At 42.5% G+C, this 14,513-nt stretch overlaps 3 protein-coding genes across 5 annotated transcripts in view; 2 read left to right on the top strand and 1 right to left on the bottom strand.

Moving 5' to 3' along the window:
- The window catches only part of LOC131879863 (zwei Ig domain protein zig-8-like), a 39,922-nt gene extending 34,823 nt beyond the window's left edge, over positions 1-5,099 (top strand). For both annotated transcript variants that reach the window (XM_059226316.1, XM_059226317.1), the window contains one exon: positions 3,365-5,099. In XM_059226316.1, coding sequence (XP_059082299.1) covers positions 3,365-3,582 — 218 coding nt within the window. In that variant the 3' untranslated portion in view covers positions 3,583-5,099. The remainder of the gene's footprint in view (positions 1-3,364) is intronic.
- Positions 5,100-6,015: 916 nt separating this feature from the next.
- On the bottom strand, positions 6,016-12,616 carry LOC131879860 (uncharacterized). 2 transcript variants are annotated; one of them, XM_059226311.1, is made up of 7 exons: positions 12,480-12,616; positions 10,862-11,107; positions 10,300-10,462; positions 8,350-8,571; positions 7,970-8,278; positions 7,404-7,659; positions 6,016-7,194 (listed from the first exon to the last, which is right to left on the bottom strand). In XM_059226311.1, exons 2-7 carry the CDS (start codon positions 11,101-11,103, stop codon positions 6,938-6,940), a joined length of 1,449 nt encoding a protein of 482 aa, XP_059082294.1. In that variant the 5' UTR covers positions 11,104-11,107; positions 12,480-12,616; the 3' UTR covers positions 6,016-6,937. The 2 variants fall into 2 exon arrangements, with proteins under 2 accessions (XP_059082294.1, XP_059082296.1); XM_059226313.1 differs by having other exon boundaries at positions 10,862-11,104; positions 12,480-12,585.
- LOC131879862 (protein trapped in endoderm-1-like) lies at positions 8,848-10,272 on the top strand. The gene is made up of 2 exons (XM_059226315.1): positions 8,848-9,185; positions 9,251-10,272. Exons 1-2 carry the CDS (start codon positions 8,944-8,946, stop codon positions 10,221-10,223), a joined length of 1,215 nt encoding a protein of 404 aa, XP_059082298.1. The 5' UTR covers positions 8,848-8,943; the 3' UTR covers positions 10,224-10,272.
- Positions 12,617-14,513: the final 1,897 nt, after the last annotated feature.

Genomic DNA, 14,513 nt, shown 5'->3' with positions numbered 1-14,513 from the left:
CGGACAATTCTTCGTCGAATCGACACAAATCCTGTGAATGGAAGATTTTAGGACGGACTTGTCTTTTTCTAGCCTTTTCTCGAAACTCGAAGTTCAAACAGCTATATTGAGATAACCAATCCCTGTTCGTTAAAAATACCACTTCCAAACTGTTCAAATGTTTTCTGTGAATTTGTCGACCAAAACTTAAAGTTTGTCAAGTTGACTTTCATTTGCTCTAATTGGAAGCCACATGTTTCGTTTCTTGTGACAAAAAGTTTCTCCCATTTTCCCCTTCCGACAAAACAACTTCTTCTCCGCAATGTTGCGTCGTAGAACTGAGCATTGGCTTTAAGTAGATAAAGTGTTGGTTCAATAGCTGCCATGTGTGTATGCAAACACTTTCGAAATCGAACAGATCTAGTAATGCGTTTGTCACAATGCATATTACTTCTTAAGACAGTGCCCAACAAATAACTACAACCTACATGAACACTCTCCAATGTCTTGAGTAAGCGAGTGACCTTAAATGGTAGACGTAGCCGTCAAATTGATGTACCATCCTATCCAACGTAATCTTAGCGCATATGATACAAAACGAAACTGATTAACCCTTTCCAAATTTCACACGTTTGAGACCAAGCCAGAAATTTGTAACGTCAATTCATGGTTTTGATAAAGCTAACTTGCATAGGAAACCATTTTTTCCTCAGTGGTTTGCTCGAGGGGGTATCAGTTCATATTTCCCATCTTCGTTTGTTTACCAACGTTTGGAATAAGATTCTACTGGAACACTCCCAACTTCATTTCCATTGCCAATGGTCCACTTTTTTGGCAAAAGAATTTAACCTTAGAGAAAGAGGAATTTAAATTGCTTCATTTTCTATTCTTCCGGCAGGCAATTTTATTTGGGGTTTCGAATTGAGTGAATGCTCTTCTTTAAGGGGAGGGGGGCGGAAAAGAGGGAGGGAAAAACTTCCAAAAAAGCAGTCCGGTTGTTACCCATGAAAGAGGTGAGCCAGACAGACAGTCAGTCAGTCGGAAAGACAGGAAAGACCCAAATTTGACTGGACATTTCCCATGCATATTAGGCCCCATTCGGCTCACTTGAGTTGACTGACTCGAGTTGACTGAGTGAAGGAGACAACTGATTTGACTTGGTGGCATCTTAGACAAGCGACAATGGACTTTCCCTTTTGAAATGGAAATTTTACATTCATCAGGCCTGATACGAAGTGAACAATAGGTCTAAGAAGAGTGCAGTGAAAGCTGCATCGTCTGCAGGTTTTTCCTCAAGACTTTGAAGTTTGTGATGGAAATGAGGGATCTTCACTTCCGCCGGGTGGCTTGCCTTTGTCTCCGGCTAGTAGTAGGAGTAGTAGTAGTAGTCTGTATGTTCAGTGCACCAAGTGCAGAGGGGTTTGAACTACTTTAGAGACGGTATATACTGTAGTAGAGTAAGTTTCGACTTTGGAAATGCTTGGGCGGCTGTTTACTTAGTGAGGGGACAGTTTTTGCCAAGGACCCTCTTAAACGGCAATCAAAGTCCTTGATGGCTCCATGAACGGCGACTATAAAGCAAACAAGAAACGGTTCAACCTTACTGGAAGAAAATAACCGGTCTGATCTCGAGATGAACTCGCGTGTGTACATAATTTGGTTGCATTTAAAGCCTTATACTACATTAGCACACTAACGTGATCCAATTAAGATTATGAAACATTCCAGCCTCAATGAAGAAAGGTCGGGAAACGATATGCATCTGATCTCGACTGATGCCCTTTTGTATGATGGCATTAGCGGTTGCATCCTCGAGAAGTAAACCCGTTCCAAGGAATAAGAAATTGGCAAGGCTATTCTCGTACTGCGCGGGATTGCAACTTTTATTTTTCTCGAATAAACTAGCAAAACGTTATCTACCTCTTGATAATAATTACATAATTTACCCGTAGTTCCCCGGAAGTAGTTTGACAAATTCTGAAAATCTATCTATCCTTTTCATCGACATTTAAATACCATGAGTTGCGTTCCTTGGGATGGACAGGATCTTGGGAATCGGACGGGGGAAGTGAACCCTCTTCAAAGTTCAACAGTGAGTTGAGCCCTCATCTAGGAGCATCAGTAGTGGCTCAAAGCGTCTCCTGGTTGTTTGTCATCTTAATTCCTTCAATTTGCTCACTCACGTTCCACTTCGCACTCTGCTTGAGAAGGGTTCTAGAGTTCACTTTAGAGAGAAACGCCAGCGTTGCATCAGACCGAGGAGTTGGCTCTTGGCTGAGAGTTGATAATCGTTTCAGCCCGGCTAATTTCGAGGCTTTTTTTGATTGAAACACTTTCCAGAGTATGATAGCTAGTCTGCCAAACCGTCCAGGAACTCTTGGAGATATGCTTCCATCCCGTTGAATTGGGGCTGAAACATGGAAAAGGTTTGGAACAGAGTCCTCGATCCACAATGACAACACACCGCTCCCCGCAAAAACTTGGATCAAACGCAAAAGGAAACAATACAAGCTCGGGCGTGTTATTGAATCTCTCCTTACTGAGATTGTGGCAGGTTTCAAGTGAAACGCTGATACTAATCAAGTACAAAGCTTACATGTTGAGCCCGAGAAGAGATGTAGGGAGAGGGTTTCTAAAATTTCATTTTGACTGGTGAGCCAAGGCTCAAGAAACCTTCTTCCCCTCCCCACCAAATGTTCATCTATGCTCCTCACCTCAAGTGCACTTAAAGCACATCTAAGTGATTCATTATACTCCCAGGATTGGGGAGTAAAATTGTACTATGTAGTATGGTACTGTGGCTCGTTCTGCGTTTTGCCTCTCTTTATTCCATCCTTCATGTTTCTATTGCCAAAGATTTGAAGGAAAAAAGAAGCCCTTCTTGGCCGTTTGCCGCCTTGGCCGTACAGCAGTCTCTTTATTCCATCCTTCATGTTTCTATTGCCAAAGATTTGAAGGAAAAAAGAAGCCCTTCTTGGCCGTTTGCGTTTCACTGGCCCACCAGGGACACCACCACACTACATAGTACATTCAAAACGCCCTCGCGGTCCATTAACCCTGGAATTCTGGAACCAACGACCACGTACTCGATTACCGAGTAGAGAGCAAGAGCCAGAGAGAAGGAAAGAGAGACCTGAATCTGCTTAAAATGGAGTCAAATCCATTATTTCTTAGGGCATCTCAACGTAATTTCCATGCAACTCCAGACTGGATCATCTAGAGCCCACTGAATCCTTTCTCTCTTTTACCTTTTTTTTAGATTTTTGTTGCTTAGCCTTTCGCTTTTCGCTTTTCTTTCTGGGCCTCCTCAAGCCGGTGGGACACGAGAGAATCCACCTTTCCCTTTAGTCCTTGAGGACTCAAACTTTTGTTCCTTCTTTTGCAGGAGAACAAAGAGCGGCCATCGTGGAGGAGAACTCTGGCCGTTCTGGGCATTCAAATTTGAACAAATATCTTGTGGTGGTGTGTGGGCTCCTGCCAGCACTTTTGCTCCACATGAGAGTAACCATCGACCACATAACAAGCCCGAGTGTGCTCTCGGGCTTGAGTGGGCCGACCACCCAAAAGATCGTTTCATCCAGGTTGATGGTCCCGTCCAAATAGCACCACCATGACCACCGCCCCAACCGCCGCAACCATCGCTCGTTGTACGAAGATGTACTTCATTCAACCTACGACATGCTCCTCAAGTCAGATACAGTACCTAGAATCAGGGAGACCAAGAGGACGACTCTGAGCTCAACAACCACGAACAACCATGGCCTCGACCACTACATTCATCCATCCATCCATCCGCCATCCATCGCTGCTGCAGCTCTCTGAAGTTAAACTTCGATCTGCCCCATTAGAGGTGGACTATTAAGCTAAAAGCCAAGTTCATTCGCCGGATGAAGGTCTTTCTCTCATCCGATGGGAGGGCTCTCTTCTACTGTGTGGAGTCGATGGGATTCAATCGGAAAAAGGACGGGTGTAAAGTGAAGAAAATTGTTGACGACAAAGTTCTGGCTCACGAACTCGTGTTCTCTCGATTCCAACGAGGACAAGAGAATCCGAAGAGGTCTTTCGAATTACGAAATCTTACGAATGGCAGAACAACAACCATCATAACTTCGTCTTTTTCATGATCATGTGAACTCGATCCCGATCTCTCTCCCGATGCTTCTGGCAGGCACATGAAAAGCCGTTTTCCATGACTTCTTTGACCGTTCGAGACCCCTTCCATTTGCTAGGGTTTTCCACCAGATCCTTCTTCCTCTTCAACCTCTACTTCCTCTTTTTCCACAATTCCTTTTGTCTGTGTAACCTTGAGCTAGTGGAAGTACGCACGAGCATTTTGTTCCGAAGTGAATGGTTACAATTTCAGAAAGATGGGGTCAGGGAATGAGAGAAACGATAGTGAGAGATTCATTTATCTGTCGGCCTAAAAATGAGCCCGTTCCGGGTATGTGGCCAAAGTTCAAGTTAAAAGGATCATGCAGTGTTCTTAGCCTTGAAGAGAGCTAGGAGGGAAACTTTTTCACTCCCTTCATCATCCTCATCAGCCACTGAGGCTGTGTCAGCGTCGTCATTGCCGTCGCGTTCTCGTCCCATGGCCCAAGAATGGTGATACAAAGACCTTCGAACTCTTACATACGTACATTCATACATATACATACATACAGGTCTATTGGTGTGCGAAGGCACATTCGCCCACCACACACACACTAACTCACACACTCACAGACTCACACACAACCACTAGTCTGAAGAGTACATAAGTCTCCTTCGTCGAGCGGCGGGTTCATGCGGCAATGCTTTTCATATTGAGATAGTCGTCCCAACTCATTCCAACAGAGGTCATGAATCAGGAGCTAAGAATGAGAAGAAAGAAGACCGACCGAGCGAACGAACACCACTCACTTTTGATCCAAGTTCCAAGGGACGAGGAAGAGGAGAAGAAGAAGGAGGAGGAGGAGGAGGAGGAGCAGAAGTGAGTTCAGACCGAGAGCTTTATTGGTGCAGTGAACCTTTTTGTGCCAATCATTTCCGCTCTTGGCAACCTCGTCACCCTCTACAAATCCTAACCGAATGCGTTTCCTTTTTAAACATATATTAAACATAAATATATAGAGAGAGATCTACCCGTGTTTGATTTCTTGTCAACCTTGATACGTTTGTGCCAGTAATATCACCATGAAGTTTAGCATTAGGATAATTTACATATTAATGTCAATGGAACGGGTAGAACCCAGATCAGATGGCGGTTTCTTCCCACGCTGACCCCTTACCTGTCTCCGTCCAATCGTTAAGAGTGGATGACAACTGACAAGCAATCAGAAAAACAGTAATGAAACTTGAGGCCAGAAATGCAACAAGAAGGTGGTCTCAATCCATGTTCGAAAGCTAAATACCTTCAGAAAGGCTACAACAAGGTGCTTCTGAGTCAGCTCTTCCAATGGTCTTTAGGGAATTGGGCTGAGAGTTCGAGGTGGAAAAGTCTACTCAAGAATTATGCTAATGCCTTAATAGGCCATCCGACCACGTGCAGGGTCCTTTACATGAACGTTCTAAACAACCATTGCCTTTGCAATTAGATCTGTCGGATTTAGGGTGGATGGCAATTCAATGGTTATCGTTTTGGGACACCTTCACAATGGTTGATCGTCAAGCAATCCCTGCAGGGTGATGGCTGATGGCGAAGCATTTGTCAGGAGGATCGAATAGCAAGTTGGTCCTTGTTTTTTGCTTCAAGGGCTGTTTCTCTGTCTGTGGCGACATTGGTTTGCCACCACCACCACCACCACGACCGATGGGAACAGCTGCAAAATTGCTTAAAGTGTCCCATGGCCAAAATAACAAGACAATAAAACCCCACACTTTAGGATAGTTCCACTTGGGTGGTAGCCACCAATAATTGTTCCCGAAGGACCACCGCCATGGCCTTAAACCCGAGGAATCCAAGGACCAAAAGGCCAACAGCCCTGAGGAAGAGAAGGAGGATCACTTATACATTCAGGATCATCCTGAAAGCCTTGTCTACAAAGTCACTCGATCACATAAAATATCATCTTTTATTGATTTGCCTCCAAGATAAGAGCAGACTCGTCGTTGTTCCACTCACGCTTCAATGAGCCCCACTCTCCACATCAAGGCATCTTTCCTCGACTAGCCTATTTACAATGGTGACTTATGGGTCTTCAATGGGCTTCGAGTAAATAATTCCAGTCTGAGCATGTTATCAAAGTGGGTTTTCAGGATATAGCCTAAAGCTTTCACATCGTCGTGCATGTACAAATTGTAGATACGCACGTAGGTCACATTTCTATTAACAAAACGGACTGCTTTTGAAGTATGCAACCGACTACGTCCGCTCAACTCCCAAGAAGATACATACATGTACATGGTACAATAATACTGTTGATAAAGGTTTGAATATGCGCCAAATCCAGGTAGGTTTTCAAATTCCATATGCTATCACAGATTCGCAGCGAACTGTACTCTGGCGTATTCAATGTTGTTTTTCTGTGTGTCTGTGTCGAAATGAGGCTAATTCAAAAAGAGAGAGAACAAACGAGAGCCTCCTCAGAAGGTCCTATTACAAAGCATAATGTGGGGGAATGTGATTACGCCTCAAGTACGAACCTTTCTGGGCCTCAGCTTACATTTGAATTTATATCACAGACTTTTCCGTTCCAACTCTTGTCGTTACAGCGAATTGCTTTTACACAGGTTTGTATTCTCTGTTGGCCGGGAAAACCGATGTAAACCGGACAACAAGGGCTTGACGTTTTCTTCAAAATTTCTTTGCTTTTTCCTCCAAAGAAAACAACAACTTAGGAGTACTTTACGAAAGAGAACGAAGGAGAGAAAGTGAATTGGAAGGGGAGAATTTCAGAAAAGAAGCCAAATCCATGGATGAGAGAAAAGACAGAGGGAGTCAATGAAACAATGGTAATCCAGCCTTGTGAAGAGAGCCTTTCTACGGCATCGAGCAATCAGCAGCAAAGCTCTTGGGTATTCGCACCGTGGCAAATCTCTCCCGTCGCTCCACAAGCTGGGTGGCCTGTTCCTCCCAAGTTTTCGGGGTCTTGCAGTCATTAAGAAGCTCAATGGAATTCATGGATCCGTTGTTCCATCCGCCAAATATGGCGGGCTTCATGGACAGGGTGGTGAAACCATGGTTATGGCGACCGTTCACTAAGTAGGGCAGGAAGTCGATAAGTTGCCACTCGTCCCCTAAAAAAAATAATAATAAACCGGCTGACGTAAAACAACTGAAATTGGAGTTGCATCCAATTACGTATTTCTCAAGAGGCGAGCGAGTGCTCTTCGGCATAAGTTTCCAGGAAACGGAGCTGAGCGAGGTTATGTGAAACGTGAAACTCGCCAGACATATGAGCCAATTTGTTTTGGGTCATCAGGGTGGTTCAAGCTTTAAAACGTACCCTTGTCATAGATGTAGAACTCAATGGAGCTGAGCCAGGCGCCGTCCTTTCGGTAGCCTCCCGCCACCATGATGCCCTGATCCCATCCCATTTGGACTTCAGCGCAAGCATGATCACTCCTGGCCACCTTCAAACCGGATACGGGCGTCCACGTGGTTCCGGTTCCATCTGGGCCAATGCTCATACGATGAACAGTGTTCAAGTAATCGATATTCCATCCACCGATGGTGTAGACGAACCTCTTTCCATCCACAGTCTATGATGACAAATGATGATTCATTTTTTTCCCTTCTTTACAGCTTAGACAAGCTAGCGTTGAAAATGGATAAAAAATCCCAGAATTTAGTCCGTGACTGGGAGAGATTCCCAATGAAAAGAGATCATTTGCATAGAGATAACTTTTTTGGTTTGGAATGAACCATTGTTCGAAAACCGATTTGTTTTCTATTGACAGCTCGCAGGAATTACGAGCACACAATACAGACGCTCAAAGCTATAATTGCATTCTTTTCCCAGCCATGCCTTACAAACATCCTCCAACTCTCGGTGCACGTAGCCATACTCACCGGAGCGGCCATGACCGAGCAAAAGTGGGATTTGGGTTCGGCCATGGGTGTGGCCACACTCCAGGTGTCAGCGGTCGCGTCGTACTTCTCCACGCTATCCAAGAACCCATCGTCGCTATTGTACCCGCCCATCAAATACAACACTTCAGTTTGGTCGTCGGTCTTGGGAACGATCACGCTGGCGGCAAAGGCCCGTTTCACATTCAAAGGAGAGGCGGTGTTTGCCCAATCTTGATCTTTGGCGGTTTGATGCTGACACATGGCCAGATAGCTGGATTCGTTATTGGAATACCCTCCGCAGTTGATCATCTGGAATCAGGAGGAGCGATTTTAAACACTAAACGCCACCCATTTGGGAACAAGTTAGCTTTTGAGCTCACTTTTCCATTGATGAAACCGGCAGCCGATCCATAACGAGGTTTCAATCCGATGCTCTTGAGCTCACAAGTACGGGTCGAGTTTATAATTAATTCGCTAATAGCGGCGTCTGTCTCGCTGTATTGAGGAGTTTCCGTGGCCTTGAAATTTCGATCGTCTGTCAGCCCATTCAATATGACGGTAAGTTTTTCCTCCTTGGGGTCCACCAGAGGCCTGATCCCAGTCTGCAATAATGAAATGAATGAACACAGATGTTGGACACATTCCGGATTTGTTTTTGCGAAAAGATATAAAAAAACTTTGGATCCAGAGTGAAATGAGCACACCAAGTTCCTTCATTTTGTAGCTAGAGGCGATGGATGATTGAATGGAGCGTCTCATCCTATCTTAGAATGGTAGAATATGATGTTGGAATGAACTGATTGATAAGCGTACGTATCCAGAATCCACCTTGCAATCATATAAATAAAGTGAGAGCGTTGGAAGGCGCTGATAACAAATGCCAACTTGGTCTTGATCTGTAGAAGCTTCCCAGACAGCGCACAGGGGCGTACATAACATGGAAGCAGCTGCCTTTCGGATATCTCAAAAAGGTCATGATTTCAAGTTGTGTCGAATTATCGGATGGAATAGTGGTGTTTGATGAGACCTCCTCCACAATTGCCGCCTCCTTTGCGGTAATTTGCGCCGTCTTTGGGATCATTGGTAACGCTTCTGCTCTGGTGACCCTACTTGGGTCCAATTTCTTACGCCAACACTCGACCACTCCTTTTTTGGTGTCTCTGAGCATCTCAGACCTAATCTTCAGCTTCTTCAACCTGCCTTTGTTGGCTCACAGGTTGGTCAAAATCCCTAATGCCCAGTACGAACATTGCTCACAATTATCAAATTTCCCAAATTTAGGTTCTTCACCCGTGACAGGACTTTAGGGGAAGTGGCTTGTGTGATTTTCCCGTTTTTTTTCTACTCCAATGTGGGTGTGTCAAGTCTCAGCATGATGCTAATCAGTATTAATCGGTTTGTTGGCATCTACTTTCGCCGAAATTTGGACCGCCTCTTCAGCCGTTGTAGAGGGGTCACATGTGTCATCAGTATTTGGATCTTTTCCTTCGTGGCCATGAGTTTGCCTATAGTCGGTATCGGCGGTCACTACGGCTACGTTGAGGAAACTTTTAGCTGCACCTTTCTCCATAACAATGACACCTTGGCGTGGCTTCACGTGTATTCCACCATTTTTGTATTGGCACCCTGCTTGGTGATCCTGATTTCATACTTTGCCATTCTGCGGAAGGTCTGTTCCACGGGAAACGCCATGCGGTCATCCATCACCAACCCCGGGAGGAAGCCCAATTTCCACCGCAAATCCCAAACCAGGGAACGAGAGCTGACCAAGACGTTCTTTATCATTTGTACCTGCTACGTGATCTGCTTCATCCCTGGATCGGTGCTCATGGCTGTGGACCCAATGCCACCTTGCCACAACAACCCAGGTTGGCATGTGTTTGGCTATGTGATGTTCTGGTGCTCAACAATTATCAATCCCATCGTATACATCTTAGCCAACAGGCATTATCGAAAATTCACCATTTACAAGGTCAGGGGCTTATTGGGCATGCAATCAGAGGAACTCAAGACAACAAGCCAATATTCGCCCAGTCTAACATCGAAGGCGGCTGTGAGATTCAGACTTAAAATATATCCCATCCTGGCCCAAGATAGGCGGATTAGAATTTCGGACGAAGCCTTGCCCTTGAAACAACAGACCATCTTTAGATCGGCTTCAACAACTGCCCACATTGATGAAACAACTGATCATGAGGGCTCAAGTACCGCAAGCCCCGATCCTGTTTGTCCAATAAAAAGTGAATTCCGTTGAATCTCAATTAGTCACCTCGTGTATGTTGTCAGGCGTCCCATGCGCTCGTACGTAGAATCCCTTTTCATCTACTCACCTTGCAGGACGCACATGTTGAATTAAAGATTTGGCAGTTCTTCAATAGAACGCACGTGTTTTCCAGATTGAAGCACGCTTGTCTTAAATTGAATCCCACCAATTGACAATCCGACTGATTCCTTTTCTCCTGAAATATTGGCTTGGCATAGTATGTGAAGTACCTGAAAGCACGCGAAGGTCAGGCGACATCACATCAAGTTTATGGAGGCTATATTGCCGTTTTACTATAATACTAACAGTCATGGACACTGTATCAATGGAACAACTTTAGCTCTAAATATTTTGATGACAAATTGAATACAAAATGATTGCGTTAAATTGTTTCTAGTATCTAGTATGGTGTATGACCGATTCCATAGCCGTACTTTATTAGGCAGTCTTCCATTGCAATTCTGCTGTTACAGCATTACTTTATAAAGTTGAAAAGGCTGGATCAACTTTCTTCAAAATGAAATCGCAGCATTTCTTTGGGTCAAATGCTTAGTAATCAAAGCGATTACGGTACACTATGAAAATGCTTAATCATTGAGCAATGGAACCATTAAGATGTTCTCGCTTACCGACAATCTGGATTTTCGACACACTTCGACACACAATCGTCTAAGCTGGTAATATCGCCTATTGATTCTCCGACAATATTTTGGTTGATTTGTGGCTTGACTCCTTTTAAAAGCGGACCCTTGTTTTGATCCAAACATTCACCATCTTTGATCCAACATTTTGGGTACAGAGTGGACCCCCAAAGCCCAGGTATAACAGTCACAATTGCTGTGAAGCACAAACCAATTCGCTGAATCCACATCCTTCTAGAAATAAAGGTCAGTCAATGCCATTCCTTGTTGTTACTTAGAATTTCATGATATTTAAAGAAATCCATAATGTCAGCTCGAGACATAGTTCATCTAAGATCCGGCCTTTGAATTCGTGGTAAATTTGAATTAAAAAGGTCGTATCGAACTTTAGCCGAACAAATTTAAAAGACAAAATTTATCGGCAAAGATTATAGCGCCCAAAATTATTTCCCTCTTGGGGGAAATTTCGTTTCAATTCGCTCCTGTTGCATTTTGCCTGCCCATTTTGGTCCTAATTAGAATTCAAAGACCTTTTCCCAAACTTTCTTCACTATTTCCAACATTGGAACAGACTTCGGAAGGATACTGCTAATACGCCAAAGCATCTGGTACTTATCTTCGTTATTTATTTCTTTTAGTGGAAACGAAGAATGCGATGTGAAAACGAACCGTAGCTAATTCGAACTTCGTTAATTGGGACAAAAACCTAAAAGGGTGCATCTTTCCTAAATTGCGACAAAACTAGTTTCTAAGAGCTCTTAATTTCTCTTTTGCCAAAGCGGCGAAACAAAACAAGATTGAATTCACGAAACTTCACAAACGTTTTCTGCAAACTCCTCCGATGGGAACTAATTTAGTTTCAAATGTGAAATGTAAATACAAAAAGGTTTTGGCAATTTATGTTTGAATGTAATTTAATTGATCCAGATTATTAATCAATTTGAATTTTGTGAATTGATCGTCAACATTGAAAATAAAATAACCAATCTACGATTAATTGTTAGCAAACAGAAGTCACGTGAAATTGCTAAAATCATTCTTTTACTTCAGTTATTGCCTGAAAAATGTAAATAATCACTGAACTGCCAACGCCTTTGACCGTGCAACTTACAAAAAAAGGTGATGCCATTTAAAATGCGTTTTCCTGCTTTGATCAGTGTGTTTTCTGGATGTCTGGAACGTTTCTAGACGTATTCGACGTAAGTTTAGACTTGGTATAGATGATCAAAGGATAAAGGAATTGCTTCAGACTCTTCGGGCAATGGACGAGAAACTTTCCGAACTTTTTTAATCTACCAATTTCGTTAATCACCCAAAGTTGCTTCTCTCAATAACATTGTTCCAACAGGATTCTGGATCTTATGTTTCCACTCCTGAGAACATGGAGTCCTTGTATGTGCGATACCATGACAGATCGAGACTTCGAAGCATGAAGACCAGATGAAGACTCAGCTTAACTCGCTTCAATCATTTTGATACACATGCACACTACACACAATCGTCCGCATGTCTTTCAAAAGCGAATAATGGATATTTGATGGTATTCTGGAGGCAGAAAAAACGACTACCAATCTTGCCATTGATGTAAAGTTACTTGCACTCTTACCGGGATATATTTTGATTTTGGTCTCAGATCGAAGCTTTAGGTGCACTTTGGAGCAAAGCTCTGCCCGACATCAAGGAGAAAGCCTCCAAAATCGAATGTCAAGGCGACAAGTTGTTGTTATTAGTAAGTGGTCAACGACAACCGGCAGACTATTCTTGAAGAGTTCATGGCTTAGCAATGCTCTCCACTTTTTCGGACAGTAACCAGGCCAATTCCCAAGGGAGAACAAGGAAAGTCAACAGCAGGGATATCACACTGAATGATCCACGAAGTCGTCCCTGTCAAAATATGTGCTTGAGCATTGTCCCTGAACATGGAGATAGAGATGATACATGCTTAGTCTAAACCAATAGTCATTTAAACAAATCTTTACGTTTTTTGTTTTACCAAGGGTACTTTCTTGAATAAGGAAACGAAAGGGAAAAGTTTGTGAACAATTGTCTGATGAGTCATCGGGAATTTTCGGGAGGCCGTTGGTCTAATTTTCTTTAGAGTAAAGGTAATAAAGAGCTATGCATTTTACTAAACAGAAGTAATAGGAAAGCACAAAAATCTTTTAAGGCTTTATAGTATTTTCTGTACGTATGTTCATAAGTACAAATGGTGCTTTTCAAAAAATGCATTGTCAAAAGAACACTTCCTTTCAATGAATAAATGGAATCAAGGATAAGAGCTGAAATTATCAAGCCTTATCAAAGAACTATGAAGCTGAAAAGGTGTTAAAAGTGACCTCCAAAAATCTTTGTATGACGTTAACGCCGTTTTTTACCGCTTTTGTTGTCTCTCAATCTGCATTTTTTGATCAGACAATCAAGAACGTAATGGGTCAAAATTTGAGTTTGTGGAGAAGAAATATGTGCAACAGAGATACATCTAACAATAGGAGAGGTTACGTTTCAAAATCCGTGTATTCAAGGATTGGTTAACTAACCCAGTTGACTTCTGTCTGTGAAGCATATCAAAATACTCAGCTAAGCATTGAACTAGCGAAATTAGGAGCAAAACTGACCTAATATTTTGAGAAAAAATGAAATCTCGCCCTCTTACCCAGATTGTTCACTATTACCTATATACAGTCCAAATAGACTGATATCGATCAAAGTTCCAGGATATTTAGGAATCGGGGATCAATGAGAGAGAATGCTAGAAAGATAAATAGAAGCAATTAATAAAAATTTATTGAATTCATTTCATTTGATGTAGTGTACTATGTACTTATGACTGCTTCGTTGTGTTGTGGCCTTAAAAGTTAGATGGCTCATTAGCCTAAAAGTGCCTTCAACGTTATCAATGAACAGACCGTCCTAAAGAGTCTTAAGTTTGTTAGTTCAATAAAGTTCAATAAAAAAAGTGCGAATAATATCAACTGATATTTTCGTTCCTTAGCTTAGGTCCTTGACCACTTTGCCCTATGCTTCAACCAGTGGAAGTTGAAAATTTCAGTCGGCACAGAATATAATTAGCAAAGTTATTAAACTGTCAAAGAAAAATATGAGATACACGTCACTCCAACAAGATTTTAAACTTTAACAAAGAAAAGTGTTTGAAAACATTTTCGTCCAGACTCAAATAGTTTTTACAGAATGGAACGAATTATTATCAAAGGCATTAAAATGACGCCAAGGGTTTCCCATTATTGCACATAACAAGTAGTGACGTTCAAAATTTTTAGATTCTTGAAACAACGAACAAATTTCAAATTCGCGAGAAGCAGTTGGAAATGCGTGCATTAACATTTGTATAGAACAAGTTCAGAGTTCATGGATGAGCTTTTTATTTCAACATATTTTTGAGAGAAGATTGTACTTTTAATGAAAAGTGAACACACATTGAACACACAGATCACGCCAACTTAAAACATTTTGATGATGTGTAAGGGGAGTATTTCAGAATTTTATTTGGAAACCCCATTTACGTTAATTTCAAAGAAGACTGGAAAGAAAGTATTGAAATATGGCGTAGAAGCCTTAGGAGAACACTTGTGGATAAAGTTGATAAGCAGCGAGATGAAAAAAAATGTCCCCAATTTGAAAC

Source organism: Tigriopus californicus, chromosome 4, assembly GCF_007210705.1.
Source record: "Tigriopus californicus strain San Diego chromosome 4, Tcal_SD_v2.1, whole genome shotgun sequence".
Classification (NCBI taxonomy): domain Eukaryota; kingdom Metazoa; phylum Arthropoda; class Copepoda; order Harpacticoida; family Harpacticidae; genus Tigriopus; species Tigriopus californicus.
Note: the sequence above shows the minus strand (reverse complement) of the source record. Positions and strands in the feature narration are given on the sequence as shown.

Excerpts from the sequence above, each read along its gene's own strand:
- LOC131879862 (XM_059226315.1), top strand. The coding sequence starts at position 8,944 with ATGATTTCAAGTTGTGTCGAATTATCGGATGGAATAGTGGTGTTTGAT. Across the intron at positions 9,186-9,250 it reads CTGCCTTTGTTGGCTCACAG|GTTCTTCACCCGTGACAGGA; the intron begins GTTGGTCAAAAT and ends TCCCAAATTTAG.
- LOC131879860 (XM_059226311.1), bottom strand. The coding sequence starts at position 11,103 with ATGTGGATTCAGCGAATTGGTTTGTGCTTCACAGCAATTGTGACTGTT. Across the intron at positions 8,572-10,299 it reads CAACATGTGCGTCCTGCAAG|ACTGGGATCAGGCCTCTGGT; the intron begins GTGAGTAGATGA and ends TCATTATTGCAG. Across the intron at positions 7,660-7,969 it reads GCTCGGTCATGGCCGCTCCG|ACTGTGGATGGAAAGAGGTT; the intron begins GTGAGTATGGCT and ends TTGTCATCATAG.